The sequence below is a fragment of the Cetorhinus maximus genome, chromosome 11 (assembly GCF_964194155.1).
Source record: "Cetorhinus maximus chromosome 11, sCetMax3.hap1.1, whole genome shotgun sequence".
In the NCBI taxonomy this organism is placed as follows: Eukaryota; Metazoa; Chordata; class Chondrichthyes; order Lamniformes; family Cetorhinidae; genus Cetorhinus; species Cetorhinus maximus.
The window spans coordinates 80,721,979-80,742,583 of NC_135889.1; the positions used below are offsets into that span (position 1 = coordinate 80,721,979).

At 41.2% G+C, this 20,605-nt stretch overlaps 1 protein-coding gene across 2 annotated transcripts in view; it reads left to right on the forward strand.

The window, feature by feature from the left end:
• Nucleotides 1-20,605, forward strand: part of scn1laa (sodium channel, voltage-gated, type I-like, alpha) — a 246,724-nt gene that overhangs the window by 147,526 nt on the left and 78,593 nt on the right. For both annotated transcript variants that reach the window (XM_078552303.1, XM_078552304.1), the window contains one exon: nt 2,073-2,193. In XM_078552303.1, the coding sequence (XP_078408429.1) occupies nt 2,073-2,193 (121 nt within the window). The remainder of the gene's footprint in view (nt 1-2,072; nt 2,194-20,605) is intronic.

The following is a 20,605-nucleotide window of genomic DNA, read 5'->3' on the forward strand; positions in this document are numbered from 1 at the left end:
AATTATTGTACTTGGTCAGTGTCACTACCAGTTAGAAATGAATTGCTGATCTACTGCTTATTCTAAACATATATAATTTCTATCACTCTTAACAGAAAGTCAAGCTTCCACAAAAACTTGTTTTTTTGCAAAAATTGCTCTTAAAGGAATTTGGTTATTACTGTGCTAAAAGATTCAAAATTTTGGACACAGAAGTAAACTGATCTAAGTCACCTGCTTGAAATAGATCAACATTTAAAACATGAACCATCCATTGTTTTTTGAAGTGATTGACAGTTTAAAGAGCAGGCTGGAAATTATTGGTGTCACAATCCTTAAAAGAAGATAAAATATCTTATTCTCTCTTTGTAAGAATTGGCGATTTCACCTGCAGTGTGTCACAATAAGTTCAATCAGAATGTAATTATGGAGAACCTCCCTTGAATCACAATATATTTTAATAGGTGACTGAATTTGAGTATGTTCATGTTTTTAATTTAGTTTTTGAGTTCAGTGTAATATTTAAGTCACTAAAATATCATTCAGTTTAACAGAATATCATCAAAAATACCGATGGTCAATCATACTGATGCCCGGAAATATTTTGCTGTAATTGTCAGCCACTGGTGCATAGGCCTTTGCTCCCACAGTTCACTGTGATTGGCAGCTGATACATGTTAACAAACTGATCCAAAGAGTTGTAAGTTAGGTGGATATAATTTCAAATAAATCCTTCTTTATTCAGTCTCAAATTAAAATGCTGTTTTGGATAGAATGCACTGCTTTGAGTCCATTCAGATTGCTTTCTGCTGTTATATTGTGGAACATTACAGCTATAACACTTACCGAGGCTTGGGTTATGAAACTGAGAGACACTGATAGCTACTAATGATGGAGACTTATGAGTAAGAAGGCACAGAGTTATTGTGGTTGACTGAGGTGCATGGCTGTGTTGGAAAGGTTGTAGTTGCAATGAAATTACTTGTTGCAAATAGAAGTTTCTTAGTACAGTGATGAATGGAGGGAGGAATCTACATGTGGATCAAATTTGTCTAACTTACTTTTAAGTGGAGTGACTTATAATTTCTATAACAAAGCCTTAAAGACTTTATTCCAGCTCAGTTGAGAAATCAAAATAGTGGCACTGTCCTTAATTTAGGATTAATTTTGAGGAACTTCTTTGTTGTAAAAGAAGAATACATAGTTCTCATTTTTAATTGAGAATCAGGTAGAACTTATAAGCAAACACGATTTTAATTTTATATTATTAAATAATAATCTTCTGCGTATTGCCTGCTTACATCATCTTTTTACTTGGTTTGTTAGGGCAGCCATGAATGCTGTAATAGATGAATTTGTGCAAAATATCTTGTTTCCCAGACTACACAAATGGAATGCCCAGCTACTGATTCTCATATTTCAGAGTAGTACCCAGACTTGTTCACATCTTGGCACACAGATAATTTGTTTGTGCCTTTATTAAGCTATAAAGGAATTTAATTAGCAGATGATTTTAACTTTATATGATAAAAGCATCAGAGCCTGCAGATAGAATCAACAGGAATCTGCATTTTCTATAAGACTCCGGAGCAAGTATGTGTACCACTTTGTTCCATGAGTGCTGCTGCCCTAGTTCATCCATTTTAGTAGCAAACAAAAGTTTAAAAATGTACAACAGTTTTCATAAAGCTAATGTACTGATCTTCCTTTCTGATGCTCAGAAATTGCAGAAGCTTGGAATCCTTACAGACTGAATGGTAAAGTGTATTTTCATGTCAATGAAGATTACACCTGGAGTGTTGGATTAAATGTATATTTTTCATAAATATTTCATGCCTTTTTTAGAAGTGGCATAAATATTCTTTTGAATGTAATAGATATGTATATCAGTTTACTTTATGCATGTATCCACATGCAATTTCATAATAATACAAGCCTTACACCAGTCATTTCAACTTATATTCAGTTTAATTGTGTAAAAGAAATCTCGGCAACATCAAATCCACTGCTCAGAGGCTATTATTACCTGCTTGGCTGCTAGGTACTTAAGTGACCTATCCTGATAAATAGCATATTTTGGGTCTCTTTGACAGAAACTCGCTGAAAGCAGCTCATCTGAAGGGAGCACAGTTGACAGGGATCCACCTGGAGAGGGGGAACAACCAGAAGAAATACCAGAAGAATCCATGGAGCCTGATGCATGCTTTACTGAAGGTATTTATCTGCATTGCTGACAACAACTAAAGCTGTTGAAATGCCTGGCAAAAAATAAGGCGGATTTGTGTTTGTTTCCTCATTTGCTTTTTATTACTGTTTTCGCCTGTGTCTGTTGACAAAATGACCAAGAATATACAATGCAATGCTCTGGACATTTATTCTACTTTTAGTCAGAATCTGAAAGGATTTTAGTAATTATCTGTGGTATAATATAATTATGTCTCATGATGACCAGTAGCGAAGGGAACCTCTGATACTAATAAAACAGTTTCATATCAAAATTATAGCATACAGATTTCAATGATCTGTACCATTTACAGCATCAGAATATAAGTAGAAGCAAGTGAAGTAGTTAATCTATCTCATGTCAGACATGAAATATATTTTATCTTTGTATCTAGAGAAACAGCAAGTGAACATATTTGGCAGGATTGGGCTGGTGGAAGTGGTGCACTACAGCTTCCCTCTTATTTTCTTTACAATTACTTTAAACCATATTCTTTATATCTTGAATAAAACGTTGCTGACATTGGTATTTTCTTTATCACTTTCCATGTATGTGTTCCAACTGAAAACTGAATTACTTTTGCCCCAGTCAGGTTGAACATCTTTGTTTTCATCATATCGTGGAGAAAAAATATATTTTATGCAACTGCTATTTAATGTGTTTACAACTTCATCCCCAAGCCTTATAACGTTACAGCTATGGACATCACAAAATTCTAACTTCTGAATTATTTGTGAAAGTTTCAGCTCTTAATTTTGCTGAAATTTTAAAAAAGAGATTGAAGACCCATTAACGCTAAGTGGCAATTTCCATTAATAACAAGGTCCAGGAATTCTTTTTCCCATCCTAAAACTAAAGCGCAAAAGTGCCATGCAAAATTGGTCCCTCTGCATTGTCAGGATGTGGTCACTATGCCAGTTGCACTTCATGAGCCAGGGCACCAGTCACAAGGAAGACGGAGACCAGCTGGCAGGTAGACCTGCACTGGCCCTAACTGTGAGTCTGGAATGGGTATCAGCATTTTGGGTGTGAGGAAAGGGTTTGCAAATGATGGCTGGCAGCAATCAGTAGTTTTGATGTGGAGCTTGTCCTGCTCTGTTTCCACATACAGGTAAGTAAAATCATTTTTTGCTTTTTGCCCCTCTAAAAACTACTGATTTGCCTGCTGTTCACCTCAGAAAACTGAATACAGCATGCACTGCACAATCCAATATCAGAAAGGGGACTTAAATAGGCAACAAGTGAATTGGGTATTTGCATGGATAATGGGACAAATGCCAGTTTGAGGTGGACACCTTGAACACCTACATGCTGCCCGAAGCAATATGGTGAATGGCACATATGAGAAGTGGAATGAGTATGCTATAAACCCCATTGGACCTTTCAGTGTCCAGTTTGTGTTGCAACTTTTAGACTTAAAGTGTTTAGTAATTCCATCTGTGTTCTTCAAATACCCAGCAACTTTACTGAACCATATCAATTTGAATAGGACATTTCAAGGTGGTTTTACAATATAGCGGTGATGTTGCTGTTCATTCTGGCGCTGGTGTGCAATAGAAAGCAGTAGTAAAACTACTGGGAATAATTCAGGCACTATCTCCATGGCCTTGAAAACAATGTGCCTGCTGTTTTTGCACAATTATGCAATTTTCACTTAATAGCAGCAGAGACATAGGGTAGGATTTTCCTGCAGGCTTTGGAATTGTAGAGTAAAGGGTTAACATCAGAAGCATACATGATGCTGATCTAATAAAACCACATGACAGAGAAGTAAGAGCGATCTGGAAGGAGAAGCTCCATCCTCATGCAGAGGTCCAAATGTGTAAATACTTGCTGTAATTAAAGAGTATTGGTTTTGAGAATCTACAGACCCAAGCAGCACACTTTGGGAGAATAGACAATCCTCAAAACCCCCGTCTAGACTGTGACCACACAATGGTACATGGTGGCAACAAGTAAAAGACCCAGCAGACCTTAAAAAGAAGATACAGGGCTGACAAGAAAAGAGATTCTCGAAGGAAAGACGAAAGAAAAATAAATAAGATTCACCAAGACGCCGGAACATCACGTGAGCAGCAGATACAAGCTGAGATAAGATATGGAGACAGGACAGCAGTGAGCACAGCCCCAAAGCAGCAGACAGCAACAGAGAAGTAGGAACAATTCCAGGGCTCAGCAGAAGCATGGAATCGACACTACCTCTCCCAGAACTATTTCAGAGTTCAGAAGGCCTGCAACAGGCCCAGAACTGGAAAAACTGGAGAAAAGGGTTGACAAGGTACAGAACTTCTTCAGGACTGCACAAAAAAGATTTTAAAAAAGGCCATGTCATGACATTATGCAGTAGGATCTATGGCAAGGTAGGGGGTTGATGCGACTTCAACTTCTTATGAAGAAGTCCTGCAAACTTTCAACTCTTATTTCAGCACCCATCGGAATTTAATAATAGAGAAAGTAAATTTAATAAAAGACAACAAAGACCATGAGAATCATGGATTTGTTCATCAATGATCTCTATAGGCTGGCAGGGAGCTGCGATTATGAAATCTTAAAGGATGAGCTGATTCGCGACAAAATCGTATTTGGGGTCTTAGACAAAGCATTGTCAGTCCCCTTACAGACAAGAGAGGATTTAACACTTGTGAAAGCGGTTCAGATTGTGAGGCAAACAGAACTGAGGAAACAGAATGGTGTTCAGGAATGGTTTCGGTCCAAAAGCTGAACGGTTCTATAAAAATCTGTATGATCTAACTAAACTAAACAAATCAGTGGAACTTGAGATCCAACCGATTGCCTCAGGGGATGAGAGCCTTGCCAAACTAGCCAAGAGTACTTTATTTACCAAATTGAATGCGAACTGTGATTTTGGCAGTTTCCTCTGGAAAAAGAATCAAAATTGCTGACTACGTTTATAACACCATTTGGTTGTTATTGTTTCAACACACTGCCCTTTGGAATAGCTTCTGCTCCAGAGGACAGTGCCTCACACTCTAGAACGCATGAACGGAGTAATATGCCATATGGATGACATACTAGTATATGGCTCCACGAGAGAAGAGCATGATCACAGAGTCAGAGCAGTTCTGAGAGTCTTACAGGATGCAGGCCTAACATTGAACGAAAAATGTGAGTTCACCTAACCTATGGCCAAGTTTCAAGGTCACATGGTCCAAACAATTATAGTTGACCCACAAAAAACTAAAGCAATCAGAGAATTTCCACAATCCAGGAACATAACTAAGCTTCAAAGATTCCTTGGAATGATCAACCAAGTAGGCAAGTTCCTACTAAATTTAGCAAGGGTCAGCAAGCCCTTGAGACAGCTGCTGAGACAAGAATGTTCCTATGAAGAGACATTGGGGAAATTGGGCCTGTATTCTCTCAAGTTTTAAAGAATATGAGGTAATCTCATTGAAACCTACAAAATACTTAAAGAGATAGACAGGGTTGATGCAGGTGAGATGTTTCCCCTGGTTGGGGAGTCTAGAACTAGGGGACACAGTTTCAAAATAAAGGGGAAGCCACTTAGGACTGAGATGAGGAGAAATTGTTTTACTCTGAGGGTGGTGAACCTTTGGAATTCTCTACCCCAGAGGGCTGTGGACACTCAGTCATTGAATATGTTTAAAGCACAGATTGACAGATTTCTAAATACCGATGTCATAAAGGGATATGAGGTTAGTGTGGGGAAAAAGGCATTGAAGTGGATGATCAGCCATGATCGTGTTAAATGATGGAGCAGGCTCGATGGGCTGAATAGCCTACTCCTGCTCCTATATTCCTATGCAAACTTTGAAAGCAGCTCTCTGCAGCTAAACAGATTGCACATTTTTGGGCCAACCAGTTTGGGCACTGCTGATTCTGTTCACTTGTCCCTGAATTTTTGGTTATGTTTCTTACTGACTGACAATTAAAAGATTTATTAAATCTGAGTTTTTAGGCAATTGTTATGGACTGGGGCCTGGATTTTCACCATGAGAGAAGCCTCTACATCTTTACAAAAAAGGCGGACAAATCTGGAAATCGGAAGTCCCGCCCCTAACACGGCACTTCCTATTTTCGCGGGGGTAGGACTAGAGTTGGGCCAGGGTTCATACATGCCTTTTCCATGCCCTCCTGCCCTCCCACCCCTCCCCTCCCACTCCCGCCCATTTCAACTCAGTGACTGGGCATCCCTCTCCCCCACCATCCAACCCTATGGCTCCTTATAGCCCCTTTGCCAACTCAATGCAAATTCATGCCCCTCCCACTCACCCCCAGTGACCCCTCGAAGCTTCCATGCTAACTCATGGCCATTCCATGCCTATTCACCCAGTAGGCACTATGTACAGAACCAATGCGTCCTATAGTAACAATGGGATTTGTGAAACAGCTTAAAAAGCACCCATTCATAATCTTTGAAAAGAAAAACTGATGTTCCTCCAATTTCATTAAAGTGTTAATCAGTCAGACCACTAAAATATGAATAACAGAAGCTTTAAGCATTTGACACCTCTTAATCTCGGGCAAATAAACATTGAGACATTAAAAGAAAGATCACTGAAAAAATAGCTTATTATAACCTCACAGAGATGTCAATCAAGCAAAGTCAACAGTTCTGTCCAGCTGTGTAAGCAGAGTTAATCCTTCTATAAGTCCAGGATCTCAGCTAGCCTTTCACACATTCCATTGTTACTATAGGATTCATTGGTTCTATACATAGTGTACACTGGATGAATGGGCATGGAAGGGCCATGGGTTGGCATGGAGGGTATGAGGGGTCATTGGGGTGGGTGGTGGCATGAATTGGCATGGGGCTATAAGGGGACATGGGAGCAAGTGGGTGGACATGAGTTGGCATTGAGTAGGCATGGGAAGTAGGTGAGGAGGTAGGTAGAGACCTGCCTTGAGCCCCCCTAAAAGTGATGTGGTCCTGTCTATGAAGCCTGGCGCTGATGACTGCAAGTGCTGACCAAATCAAACAAAACTTGAACTCCCGCAAGAAATGCAGCCTGCCGGGTGCATGCCGCTTATGTGTTGTTGTGAAACACGTTGGCATGTTTTCCCGCCGACATGAGCGGACGATCCAGCAGTGGGGGGGATGATTCCGGTGGGCAGGCCTAATAATGACATGCTGATGTATTGCAGTGAGGTTCCCGAAGTCCAATGGTGGAGAACGCAGCCCGCCATCAGCAGGCTGAGCGGACGATTGCAAACTGGTTTCACAGCGTTGTGAAACCAATTGCACCCTATTGTCCACTCACGCCACCAAATACGCCTGACATCGGTGGGCATGGAAAATCCTGGCCAATGACTTTGCCTCCACCACTCTGGGAAAGCGAGTTCCAAAGGCACATGACACTCTGAGAAAAAAATCCTTCTCATTTCTCCGTCTTAAATGGGAACCCCTTATTTTTAAACTGTGTGCCCTAGTTCTACACTCTCCCATAAGGGGAAACATCCTTTCTGTATCCACCCTGTCAAGCCCCCTCAGGATCTTCAATAAGATTACCTCTCATTCTTCTGAACTCCAATGGATACAGGCCCAGTCTTCCTAACCTTTCCTCATAAGAAAGTGCCCCCAACCCAGGTATGAGCTGAATGATCTTTCTTTGAACTGCTTCTAAAGCATTTAAATCCTTTCTTAAATAAGGAGAAACTGTACACAGTACTCCAGATATGGTCTCACCAATGCCCTGTACAACTGCAGCAAAATATCCCTACTTCTGTATTTCATTCCTCTTGCAATAAATGACAGCATTTCATTTGCCTTCCTAATCCTTGCTGTACCTGCATGCTGACATTTTGTGACTCATGTATCAGGACACCCAAATTCCTCTGTGCTTGAGTTCTACAATCTCTCTCTATTTAAATAATATGCTGCTTTTCTATTCTTTCTACCAAAGTGGATGAGTTCACATTTCCCCACATTATACTCCATCTGTCAAATTTTTGCCCACTCACTTAAGCCATCGTTATCCTTTTGCAGGCTTCTTATGTCTTCTTCACAACTTACTTTCCTACTTATCTTTGTGTCATCAGCAAATTTAAAAACCATACATTCAGTCCCTTCATCCAAGGCATCGATATAAATTGTAAATAGTTGAGGCCTGAGCACTGATCCGTGTGGCACTCCACTTATCACAACTTGTCAAGCCGAAAATGACCCATTTATCACTACTCTCTGTTTCCTGTTAGCTAACTAATCCACTATCTATTCTAATATGTGACACCATACACCATGAGTTCTTATTTCAAGTAATAGTCTTTGATGTGGCACCTTGTCAAATGCCTTTTGGAAATCTAAGTACAGCACATCCATAGATTCCCCTTTATCTATGTTGCTTGTTACTTCCTCAAAGATCTCCAATAAATTAGTCAAACATGATTTCCCTTTCGTAAAACCATGTTGACTCTGCCTGATTGCATTGAGATTTTCTAAGTGCCCTGTTAGAATCTCCTTAATAGATTCCAGCATTTTTCCTATGACAGATGTTAAGTTAACTGGCCTGTAGTTTCCTGATTTCTGTCTCCCTCATTTCTTGAACAGAGGTGTCACATTTGCTATTTTACAATCTGATGGGACCTTTCAGGAATCTAGGGAATTTTGTAAAATTAAAACCAATGCATCTACTATCTCAGCAGCCACTTCTTTGATCAAGTCCATCAGGATCCAGAGTCTTGTCAGCTTTTAGTTCTAATAATGCTCTCAGTACCCTTTCAGTGGTGATTATAATTATTTTAAGTTCCTCCCCTCCTTTCACCTCCTGATTCACACTTATTGCTGGGATGTTAATTTGTATTCTCTACAGTGAAGACAGGTGCAAAGTAAAAACAAAAAGCTAAAAGCTACTGCGGATGCTGGAAATCCAAAACAAAAACAGAATTACCTGGAAAAACTCAGCAGGTCTGGCAGCATCGGCGGAGAAGAAATCAGTTAACGTTTCGAGCCTTCATGGCCCTTTGGCAGAACTGGAGCATAGTCAGAAGAAGGGAGAAATATAAATTGGTTTAAGGTGGGGGGGGGGGGGTGGGGGGGTGGGTGGAGAGAGAGACATTGAGGGTGTGGTGTGGTGATTGTGGAGATGAGCAGATAATCAAAAGATGTCACAGACAAAAGGGTCAAAGAGGTGTTGAAGGTGGTGGTATTTGTCTGAGAAAAGTGCTAATTAAGAATGGAAGACAGGATATTCAAAGTACAGCTCTAGTGGGGGTGGGGTGGAAAGACTAAAGGTTTTAGTTTTAGATTTAAAAATAATGGAAATAGGTGGGGAAAGAAGAATCTATATAAATTATTGAAAAAAAAGCGGGGGGTGGGGGGAAGAAATGGGGGGAGGGGGAGTTTAAGATCTAAAGTTGTTGAATTCAATATTCAGCCCGGAGGGCTGTAAAGTGCCTAGTCGGAAGATGAGGTGCTGTTCCTCCAGTTTGCGTTGGGCTTCACTGGAACAATGCAGCAAGCCAAGGACAGACATGTGGGCAAGAGAACAGGGTGGAGTGTTAAAATGGCAAGCGACAGGGAGGTTTGGGTCTTTCTTGCGGACAGACCGCAGGTGTTCCGCAAAACGGTCGCCCAGTTTGCGTTTGGTCTCTCCAGTGTAGAGGAGACCGCATTGGGAGCAACGAATGCAGTAGACTAAGTTAGGGGAAATGCAAGTGCTTCACTTGAAAGGAGTGTTTGGGCCCTTGGACGGTGAGGAGAGAGGAAGTGAAGGGGCAGATGTTGCATCTTCTGCGTGGGCATGGGGAGGTGCCATAAGTGGGGGTTGAGGAGTAGGGGGTGATGGAGGAGTGGACCAGGGTGTCCCGGAGGGAACGATCCCTACGGAATGCCGTCGGGGGGGTGAAGGGAAGATGTGTTTGGTGGTGGCATCATGCTGGAGGTATGCAAAGTATCTGTTCAGTTCAACCCCCATTTCCTTATTTTTCATTAATTCTCCATTCTCACTCTCTAGCGGACCAACGCTTACTTTGTTTACTCTTTTCCTTTTTACATTACCTGTAGAAACTCTTACTATATGTGTTTTATGTTTCTAACTAGTTTTCTCTCATATCCTAATTTCTTATTATTCTAACTTCTCCTTATTAATCTTTTAGTCATTCTTGGCTGCTCTTTAAATTCTGTCCAATCTTCTGACCTGCCACTTATTTTTGCGGAATTATACACTTCTTCTTTCAATTTGGTAGTGTCTTTAACTTCCTTAGTTAGCCACGGATGGTGTGTTCTTCCCAAGAGTCTTACTTTCTCATTGGCGTGTATCCTTTCTGAGTATTCTGAAATACCATCTTAAATGTCTGCCACTGCATTTCTACTGACCTCTCCCTTAACCTAATTTCTCAGTTCTCTTTAGCCAGCTCTGTCTTCATGCCCTCATAACTTCCCTTATTTAAGTTTAAAACACTAGTCCTAGGTCCTCTCTTCTCTTCCTCAGACTGAGAGACAACAACATGTTCAAACTGACAGTGACTCTGTTTTGTGGGATGAATAGGTTTAAGCTTAAATAAAAAGTGTTTAAATATTAAAATCATCTAGTAATTAAACCTAACAGTTTGTTGATTACTATTAAAAACACAGCGCTGTCCTTCTAAATTTAGAGACATTAGTCCTCCATTCTATTGCTGATTATTAGCTTCACAAAATATTTTATTTAGCTCTATGATAGTTATATTTGAACCTGCACTTGGTATATATTTGGTATTAATAAATGTTATTATTCATAAATCTCATTGACAAGGGAGACATTTGATCATTTTGGCTGTAATTATAAAGATTATGATAGAACAGGAAGATGACATTGCCCTCTATAAGTAATTCCCTGAGATAAGATGCTGTGCCAGTTTGTACCATTATTTAATGTTTCAGTTGACCTACTTTTGCAGCAATGCACATTGTGTCATTTTTCATAGTATCTAGAAATAACTTGAGGTGAACAACATTGCTGATTTAAAATACAATGGATATTTGTAGACATAGAACTTGGATCACTGAAAATGTTCGTATGGGGAAATGTTTAATTAAATAATATAGCAAAGAAGCTACAGTGAAAATAATCAAGCAAACAGTCGTTCATGTACCTTGATGATAAAACAATTACTTCACAGAAATTCATCTGTATGTTTTAGCCTTTCCATTGATAATATTTGTAAGGGTATGTGCATACTTGTTTTGGATTTATCTGACTGGTTTCAATTCATCTGAGAGGGTGAGTCAGCCATTCAGGGACAGACTGTTCAGGGAGCCATTTTCTGCCTGCTTTGCCTCAAGAGTTTTACAGCATTTGGTTTGACTGAATAACTGGAAAAGCTGGATGATTAGAAAGGGGGCATCAGCTTCAGAATGAGACAATGCATTTCATCCTTCAAGGGCTGTAAATTAGCACCTACAGAAACTGTGCAGTGGACTGCAAAAAGAAGGCTGGACAATGAATAAAAAGCAACTGAAAGCTGACTGTATTTTTAAAGAACTATTATGTTGTACATTCTGTTTGGCCGCATATTTTGAAAAGCAAAAAATAAGTTTATTAAGGTCACAAACTAGCCTTCTGTTATATTGCTTTACTTTTTGGCCATTATTTCTGCAGAAAGGATTTTGGAAAAAAAGTTATTTTCAAACGTTTTTAAAATAAAGTATATTTATATTAACACAGGATTTTTTTTTAAGTACTTTGATGAAAGCTGTTAAAATTCTAATTGACATTCTATTTCCTCCAAGGAATGTAAATCCACTCTGGATAACTAAAAAATACTTTTCACCTATTGTATGCTGAGGTTTGTAGTCTGAGTCTGTGGCAGCAATTGGCCAAAATACGCTTTCCCCTCAGGTTGTGAACAGAAGATGCAGGTGGTTGGTCAGGCCCAGAAAAGGCTATAAGTTTCATTAAAATCTAAATTGAAAGCTCAGAAGGATAATTAAAAATGTTAATTAAAAGTTTATAGACTGCAATATTGAATAAGATCAGAAAACGGATGGGGATGCATAATTAACCTGCTCCTTCCAATGCAGTCAGCATGCACCTTTGGTGCTGTATACTCATTTACATGATTGTCATGTTCAACTAGTGCTAAGAGAGCTGTGGAGGGCTGTACGCCTGGACAGGACCACAAAATTGTGATAGGCTCTTACTGCTTAAAGCTACTCTGCACCACTTAAAACTGACCAGCACCTCTTAGAAGTGGCTGGAGCAGGTGCTAGAATTGGTTGCAGAAGAGAGTGAGAGTAAGAAAAGTACTGAATTGTAGCACAACCATCTTTTGCTCTATGTGGAGATCAAATATGGGCCATGCCCGAAGGAACACAATTTATAAACCTTTAGATACAGGGCAAAAATACGTATCCAGGAGTGCTCTCGACCTGATGACTACCTTTCTGTGTGGCTGCATTGAGCTGTGATTAGACCCTTGGTGCACAGACATCAAGTACCACCACATGCTGAGATTCTGTCTGTCCCTGATGTTGTGATGCATGGGTCTGGCCATGTTACCACGGAATGCTACATTCAGTTGGACGGTGCAATACCACCTGTCTCTTGTGGGAAACTTTGTGCAGAAAAACACCCTTGACCACAAGTCCTTTAGGCAATGGCCCTCCAGGAAAAGTAGATGGTGGACCCTATCGGATGGTTCCCTGAACAGACTGTCAAAATCATATGGCAGAATCTGCCTCATCATCAGAACTTTCAAACAAGCTCCAAGATATAGCTTAGCTGGTGGTAAGAAAGGCCTTCCCTGTCAGATCCTTCCTGCACAGCTGGACTCTCACCACCTCAACACATTGCCTTCAAGATGGCTGCACTGGGGCAGAAACTGTTGCCCACCTTTGTTTTGGTTTTGAAATGCAACAGTACTACATGACCTACCTGGCTTGCTGTAGTCATGTGATCTCTACCATGAGGCACTCACTCTGTAGGCTGCCATTTTAGATCAGTTCAATAAAGACTTCAGACTTGAAAGTATTGCGTTCATTGAACTCGAAACATGGTGTTAGGAAGTGGAGATAAACTAAAGTTTTGAAATCCTGGAAATTCTGCAGAGAAGACACAGCTTAGAAAAATGTTCAAATCTGCTAAAAAATGCTGAAAAAGGACAAGGAAAAGCAAACATATACTGAAGGCAAGGCAGCAAGCAAAACACTGGGTGCGTGAACATGGCAATTAACTTCCCCCTCCCAGCTGCTGTCGAAATGAAAGGTGATAAGTTGCACAACTGGCGGTTTTTTCATTTGCAATGGCAAAACTACGAGCTGGCAACAGATTTAATTAACATGCCGGAACCAATAAGAGTAGCCACACTTCTAACACTGCTGGAGAGGGACCGCTACCAATTGTATACCACCCTAAATATAACCAACAAACAAAGAAAATAGACGGCAGAGATTTTGAAAGCCTTGAATGAACGCTTTGAACCCTGAGTAAGCGTAACTTCTGAACACTATGTATTCAACACTACAGCTCAAGGGGAAAAAGAACCCATTGAACAGTGTGTAACTGCAGTATAACAGCTTGCAGAATCATGTGAATTTGGATAGCTAAAAGATGATCTCATTAAAGGTAGAATGCTCTTAGGCATACGAGACCCCTCAGTGAGAGAAAGTCTACTGAAAGGGGAGAAACTTACGTTCAGGAAAGCAATAGACGTGTGTAGAAATGCAGAGCTTGTAAAACATCAGTTATAGCACATGTATGGCAGAGCAGACCAGGATATACATTATGCTGAGAGACATTCCAGTCCGAAAGAGCGGAACAATTGCAGACAAAGAGCAGGATGCAAATACTGCGGAGGACATCGCACAAAGGAAAAGAAGGATTGCCCAGCATGGGGAAAGCAGTGTTTTAACTGCGAGAAGCAGAATCACACACAAGTGTTTGGCAAGGAAAAAGCAAAACAAGCCTATACAGATGGCCACTGGAGAGATATCAGAGGTATGTGACTTTTCAAAAGGACAAGCAGGAAAGAAAGGGTGGTGGGGTGGCTTTGTTAGTATGAGATGGCAAGAAACGATCTTGGATCGGAAGATGTAGAATCCATATGGTTGGAGGTAAGAAATAACAAGGGAAAGAAGACACTGGTGGGAGTAGTCTAGAGGCCCCCTAGCAGTAGCTCTACTGTAGGACAGAGAGTAAATCAGAGGATAATGAGGGCATGTAAAAAAGGCAGTACATTAATCATGGGTGACTTTAATCTTCATGTAAATTGGGAAAATCAAATTGGCAGAGTTAGCCACAAGCAAGAATCCATAGAGTGTATTCAGAGCAGTTTCTTAGAACAATATGTTGTTGATCCAACCAAGGGTCAGGTTATTTTGAATCTGGTAATGTGCAATGAGGCAGGTTTAATAAATGAGCTCAGAGTAAAAGATCCCCTAGGAAACAGTGACCATAACATGGTAGAATTTAGCATTCAGATTGAGAGTGAGAAACTTGGGTCGGAAACAACTGTGCTAAACTTAAATAAGTTTAATTACAATGGAATGAGGGCCGAGTTGACTAGAGTGGACTGGGAAAGGAGTTTAGCAGAAAACTGATGAACAATGGCCTAAGAAAACAGTTCATGATTCACAACAAAGATATATCCCAGTGAGGAAGAAGCATCCTAGGAAGGGGATAAACCAACTTTGGTTAACCAAGGAAGTTGAGGGTCGTAAGAAATTGAAAGAAAAAAAACATACAATGTGGCAAACAGTGATAAGCTGGAAGATTGGGAAAGATTTAAAAACCAACAAAAGATGACCAAAAAAAATTAAGGGGGAGAAAATAAACGTTGAGGGTAAATTAGCAAGATATATAAAAAACAGACTGTAAGAGCTTGTTTAAATATATAAAAAGGAAGAAAGAGGCCAAGGTGAACATAGGCCCCTCAGAGAATGAGGCTGGGGAAATAATAATGGGGAACCAGGAAATGGCAGGGGAGTTGAATAAAAACTTTGCATCAGTCTTCACGGTAGAAGACACATTAAAGCATTCCAAAAATACCAAATAATCAAAGGGCAAAAGTGGGGGAGGAAATAAATACAATAACTATTACTAGAGAAAAAGTACTAGGGAAACTAATGGGGCTTAAAGCTGATAAGTCCCCTGGACCTGATGGGCTGCATCCTAAGATATTAAAGGAAGTAGCTACAGAAATAGTGGTTGCACTGGTAACAATTTTTCAAGAATCCTTAGATTCTGGAAGAGTCCCAGAGGATTGGAAAACTGCCAATGCAACACCCTTATTTAGAAAGGGCTGGAGACAAAAAACAGTTAACTATAGGCCACTTAGCTTAACGTCTGTCATTGGGAAAATGTTAGAGTCTATTATAAAGGATGTAATAGCAGAGCATTTAGAAATGCATAATATAATCAAGCAGAGTCAGCATGGCTTCATGAAGGGGAAATCATACCTGGTAAATTTATTAGAATTCTTTGCGGAGGTAACAAGCAGGATGGATAAAGGGGAACCAGTAGATGTAACATATTTGGATTTCCAAAAGGCGTTCAATAAGGTACCACACATAAGGCTACTTAATAAGATAAGAGCCCATGGTGTTGGGGGTAGTATATTAGCGTGGATAGAGGATTGGCTAACTAATAAAAGACAGAGAATTGGGACAAAGGGGGCATTTTCAGGATGGCAACCTATAACTAGTGCAGTGCCACAGGGATCAGTGCTGGGCCACAATTATTTACAATATATATTAATGACTTGGATGGGGGATGTGAATGTACTATCGCCAAGTTTGCAGATGACACAAAAATAGGCTGAGGATGACACAAAGAGGCTACAGAGGGATATGGACAGGTTAAGTAAGTGGGCAAAAACTTGGCAGATGGAATATATTGTGGGAAAATGTGAACTTATGCACTTTAGCAGGAAGAATAGAGAGCTGAATGTTATTTAAATGGAGGAAGACTGCAGAAAGCTGCAGCACAGAGGGATTTGGGGGTCCCTGTGCATGAATCACAAAAAGCTAATATACAAGTTCAGCAGTTAATAGGGAAAGCAAATGGAATGTTGGCCTTTATCTCAAAGGGAATGGAGTATAAAAATAGGGAAGTCTTGCTGAAACTATACATGGCACTAGTTAGACCATACCTAGAATACTGTGAACAATTTTAGTCCCCTTATCTAAGGAAAGATATGTTGACACTGGAGGCAGTCCAGAGAAGGTTCACTAGGCTGATCCTGGGTATGGAGGGATTTTCTATGAGGAGAGGTTGAGTAGGTCGGGCCTGGTACTCATCGTAGTTTCGAAGAATGAGAAGCGACCTTATTGAAACTTATAAGATTCTTAGGGGGCTTGACAGGGTAGATGCTGAGAGGTTGTTTCCCCTTGTGGGAAAGTCTAGGACCAGAGGGCATAATCTCAGAGTAAGAGGTCGCCCATTTAAGACAGAGATGAGGAGGAATCTTTTCCCTTAGAGGGTAGTGAATCTGTGAAGTTCTTTACCACAGAGGGATGTAGAGGCTGGGTCATTAAGTATATGCAAGGCTGAGATAGACAGATTTTTAATCAGTAAGGGAATCAAGGGTTGTGGGGAAAAGACAGGAAAGTAGAATTGAGGATTATCAGGTCAGCCATGAATTAAATGGTGGAGCAGACTCGATAGGCTAAATGGCTTACTTCTGCTCCAATGTCTTATGGTCTTATTGCACTTTCTGTAATGTCAAATTTAAACTGTTATGTAATGCACTTTTACATATTTTATGATGAAGTATATTTTGGGGAAAAAGAACAACATGGTAGAGAATCAAATATTTTCTAGCACTGCATTAGAGGTTTTCATCAAGGAGGTGCAGAGAAGGGGAGATGCCATCTATGCGCAGAGGGACAGCAGACCCTTAAGACGAATTCGCAGAAGGTGGTGGGTGCAAAAAGCTGTGACATTGAATGCCAAGAGTCTAGCCCCGAAAATCTGGATGCAGGGCTATAAAAGTTCAGCGATATCACATAATTGGTCAAAATCAGTAAATACATCTTCAAATGCCATATCCAACTGACCGTACCACTAGCCTCACACACTGCGCAATGCACTACACCCGCATCACTAACTTTCCAACAACCTCTATGAATCACAATGCATACTTAACATTCAGAGCTTCACCTGACCCTCATACATTTAGCATGGTTGCAGGCTTCACATCCACAACTCACAGCTTGCACACATTTCCAACTATTCAACCATGACAGCCACCTCGCCCCAAAATATTGCACCACACTCATTGACACACTTCCCTCTCAAGCTCTCCATAGAAGCTTCACTTTGGTAAGCAAGTGCCAGGCATTCTGGCTACATGAGCAGCCCAACTCAGTTGCAACTGTCTCAATATGGTGTGGATGCTTTGCATGCCAGCTTGGGTGAGCACTTCAATGTTTGGTATTTTGTCCTGCCATCTGATCTTCAGAAGTTCCTGAAGGCAGCTCAAGTAAAACTGGCTGAGCTTCTTAGCATGATGCTGGCACACAGTCCAAGCCTCATATGTCTAGAGTAGAGTGTGGAGGACTCTTGCTCTATAGATTTTGTTCTTCAGGCAGAATTACTCTTCTGTTTTGAGGCTGACAAAGGCTACACTTGCTGTGGCAATTCTTGCATGTGTCTTATCATCAATATAGACAATTCATGAGAGTGTGCTGCTGAGATAAGTGAACTGCTGACAGGTTCTGGTCAAGGACTGAAACCTTGGGCTTGAAGTAGGGCTTTCCTAGAGCAGGCTGGTACATTGTTTTCATTGTGCTGATCATAAGTCTGAGGTTGCCACATGTGTTGGAAACAAGTCCATGTTGCACCCCATGGAGCTCTGAACCGGCAACTAGTGCACAGTCATCAGAAAGCAGGAAATCGCAAAGCATGTCCTTGGGGAGCTTGGTCTTTGCCTTGAGTGTCTCAGATTGAGCAGCTTCCCATCCATGCAGTATCTAATTTAGATGCAGGATCACTATCATAGAATGCATTGGAGAGCACAGCAGAGAAAAAACATGAAGAGGGGTTGATGCGAGCATGCAGCCCTATTTAACTCCACTAGTGACTGGGAATGCGTGAGAAGACTGATGATCTCCAAGACACATCTGAGCATGCTGTCATTGGAACTATCAAACCATTGTGATGAATTTCACAGGGTAGCGACCTTTCCCCATACTCAGGGCTGACTGTGTCAAAGGCCATGGTCAGGTCAACAAACATGGTGTAGAGATCCATGTTCTGTTTTGGCATTTCTCCTGTAGCTGTCTAACTGCAAACGTTTATATCAGTGGTTCAGCGACATTTTTGAAACCGCACTGACTCTCCGTAGCAGATCCTGGTCAAGATGTTGCATTAAGCGGTTCAGAAGGATCCTGGCGAAGGTTTTGCCAGCATTAGAAAGGAGTGAGATTCCTCTATGATTGTCGCAAAATTGGCGAGTTTCTTTCTGCTTGTACAAGTGGACAATGGAGGCATCTTTCTATTCTTGCAGGCTGGTTCCTTGCTGCCATATGTACTGAAATAGTTCAATGAGCTTCTTAACCAGGCATTCTTAACCAGCCTTGTAGACCCCACCTGAGAGAGTATCAGCGCCTGGAGCTTTGCTTCTAGATGGGAGTTTGATTGTATTTGTTGTTTCTAACAGCGTGGCTACTGAAGGCAACCAGTAGCAGCCTGTTGATTGTTTCTTCATTGATGGCTGAAGGCCGATTGAGAATGTGGTTAAAGTGCTCTGCCCATCTTTCTAGAATTAAGGCTTTTTTGTGAGCAGTGTTGACCTGTCGGCACTGAGGATTGTTGATGAACTAGTAGACTAGGGCCTGTAGACGAATTTTGATCATCATAGAACCTCTTGCAGTCTTTGTGGTCTGCATATGACTGAAGTTTGTCTGCTTTCTGATTCAGCCAAGTATCTAGCATCTTTCTGAGGTTGCATTGGACAGTCCTGCAGATGTTTCAGTAATCATCGTGCTTGGATAGTGATGATTGGTCATTGAGGTAAAGGATGTAGAGACGATGTTTCTCCCACAGTACTTCCTGGATTACCTCATTGTTTTCACCGAACTAATCTTGATGCTTATGAGAGGTAGGGTCAAGGGCCTCTAGAACATTGGATATACTATATCCCTGAAGGTCACTCAGTCATCCTCAATGAGAGTCCATTTTCACTGTGCACAGGTGATACTAGAGTTTCTCTAAGAGAGATTCCTGCAGCCTTGAGACATTGAGATACTCTGGACCTTCATGCCCCGGGGGCATCTAGGGGGATAGATCTTGATGCTTAGCTTTGAAATGATAAGTTGGTGGTCAGTCCAGCAGTCAGTGCTGCACAAGGTTTCCCCTACACACACACACCATGCCTATCCCTCGACCTGGTGATGACAAGGTTAATTAGATGCCAATATAAAGAAAGGGGGTACACCCACAACATCTTGTTGTGATTAGGGAGTCAGAAAATTGTGTTGTTTAAGAGTGCATGCTCAGCACACATCTTCAGCAAGAGGAGACTATTGCTGTTACAACTGCCAACCCCATTTATTCTAATGACCCCTTCCCACACCTGGTGATCTGTGTCAACTCTTGTGTTGAAGTTGCCAAGATTGATTAGCGTGTGTGACTTTGGCACAGTGCAGCAATCGAGGAATGGAGGTCACCATAGAATGTTTTCTTAACTTCATCAGGATTAATCATGATAGGGGCATACACACCGATGAGAAGTGTTTGCTTGTTGCCGTGCAGGGGGAGTTTAAGCACCATCAGATGATCATTAACACCCTTGGGAAGGAAATCAACTTACTGACGAGATTGTTAATGACAGCAAAACTTACACCAAGTTTCACACCGTTCTTCTTTTCGATGACCACTCCAAAAGAATGTGTAACCTGCACCGATTTCCTTGAAATCTTCCTCTTCGGGTAGATGAGTCTCGCAATCTGGACGTTGTACCTAGCCAACTCTCTACCAACAAGAGTAGTTCTCCTCTCAGATCTGTCATGACCCTGTAGCCTGAGCCCCTGTGTGCAGGTCTGCGGCTGCAGCTCCCATTAAGTCCACATCTCCTGCTTCGTCACTCGCTCATCACCACAGGATTTATGAGAGATAGATGATGGATGACAGGCATTATCCATGAGGGTGCGCTGTTCCATGCACCAGTGGTGACCAGCGTCACTTTTACTTCCTTTTTGAGATTGAATTACAACCGTGTTGATGGGATCCCTGCCAACTGCAGCCTGCTGACTAAGTAGGTGAAGCAGACAATGTCCATGGCACCTTTTCTAACTCCTTTCCCATACTAGGGAGGCGAGCAGCGTGATGCTGAAAAGGGCTCATCAATCACTCAGGAGCTGCTGAGTTCCACTTCTTTCTTGCAGTGAAAAATGACCCTATAGTCTGAACCCCTGTGTGCAGGTCTGCAGCTACAGGTCCCATTGAATCCACACCTGCTGCTATGTCACTCACTCATCAGCACAGGACTTGTGCCAGGTAG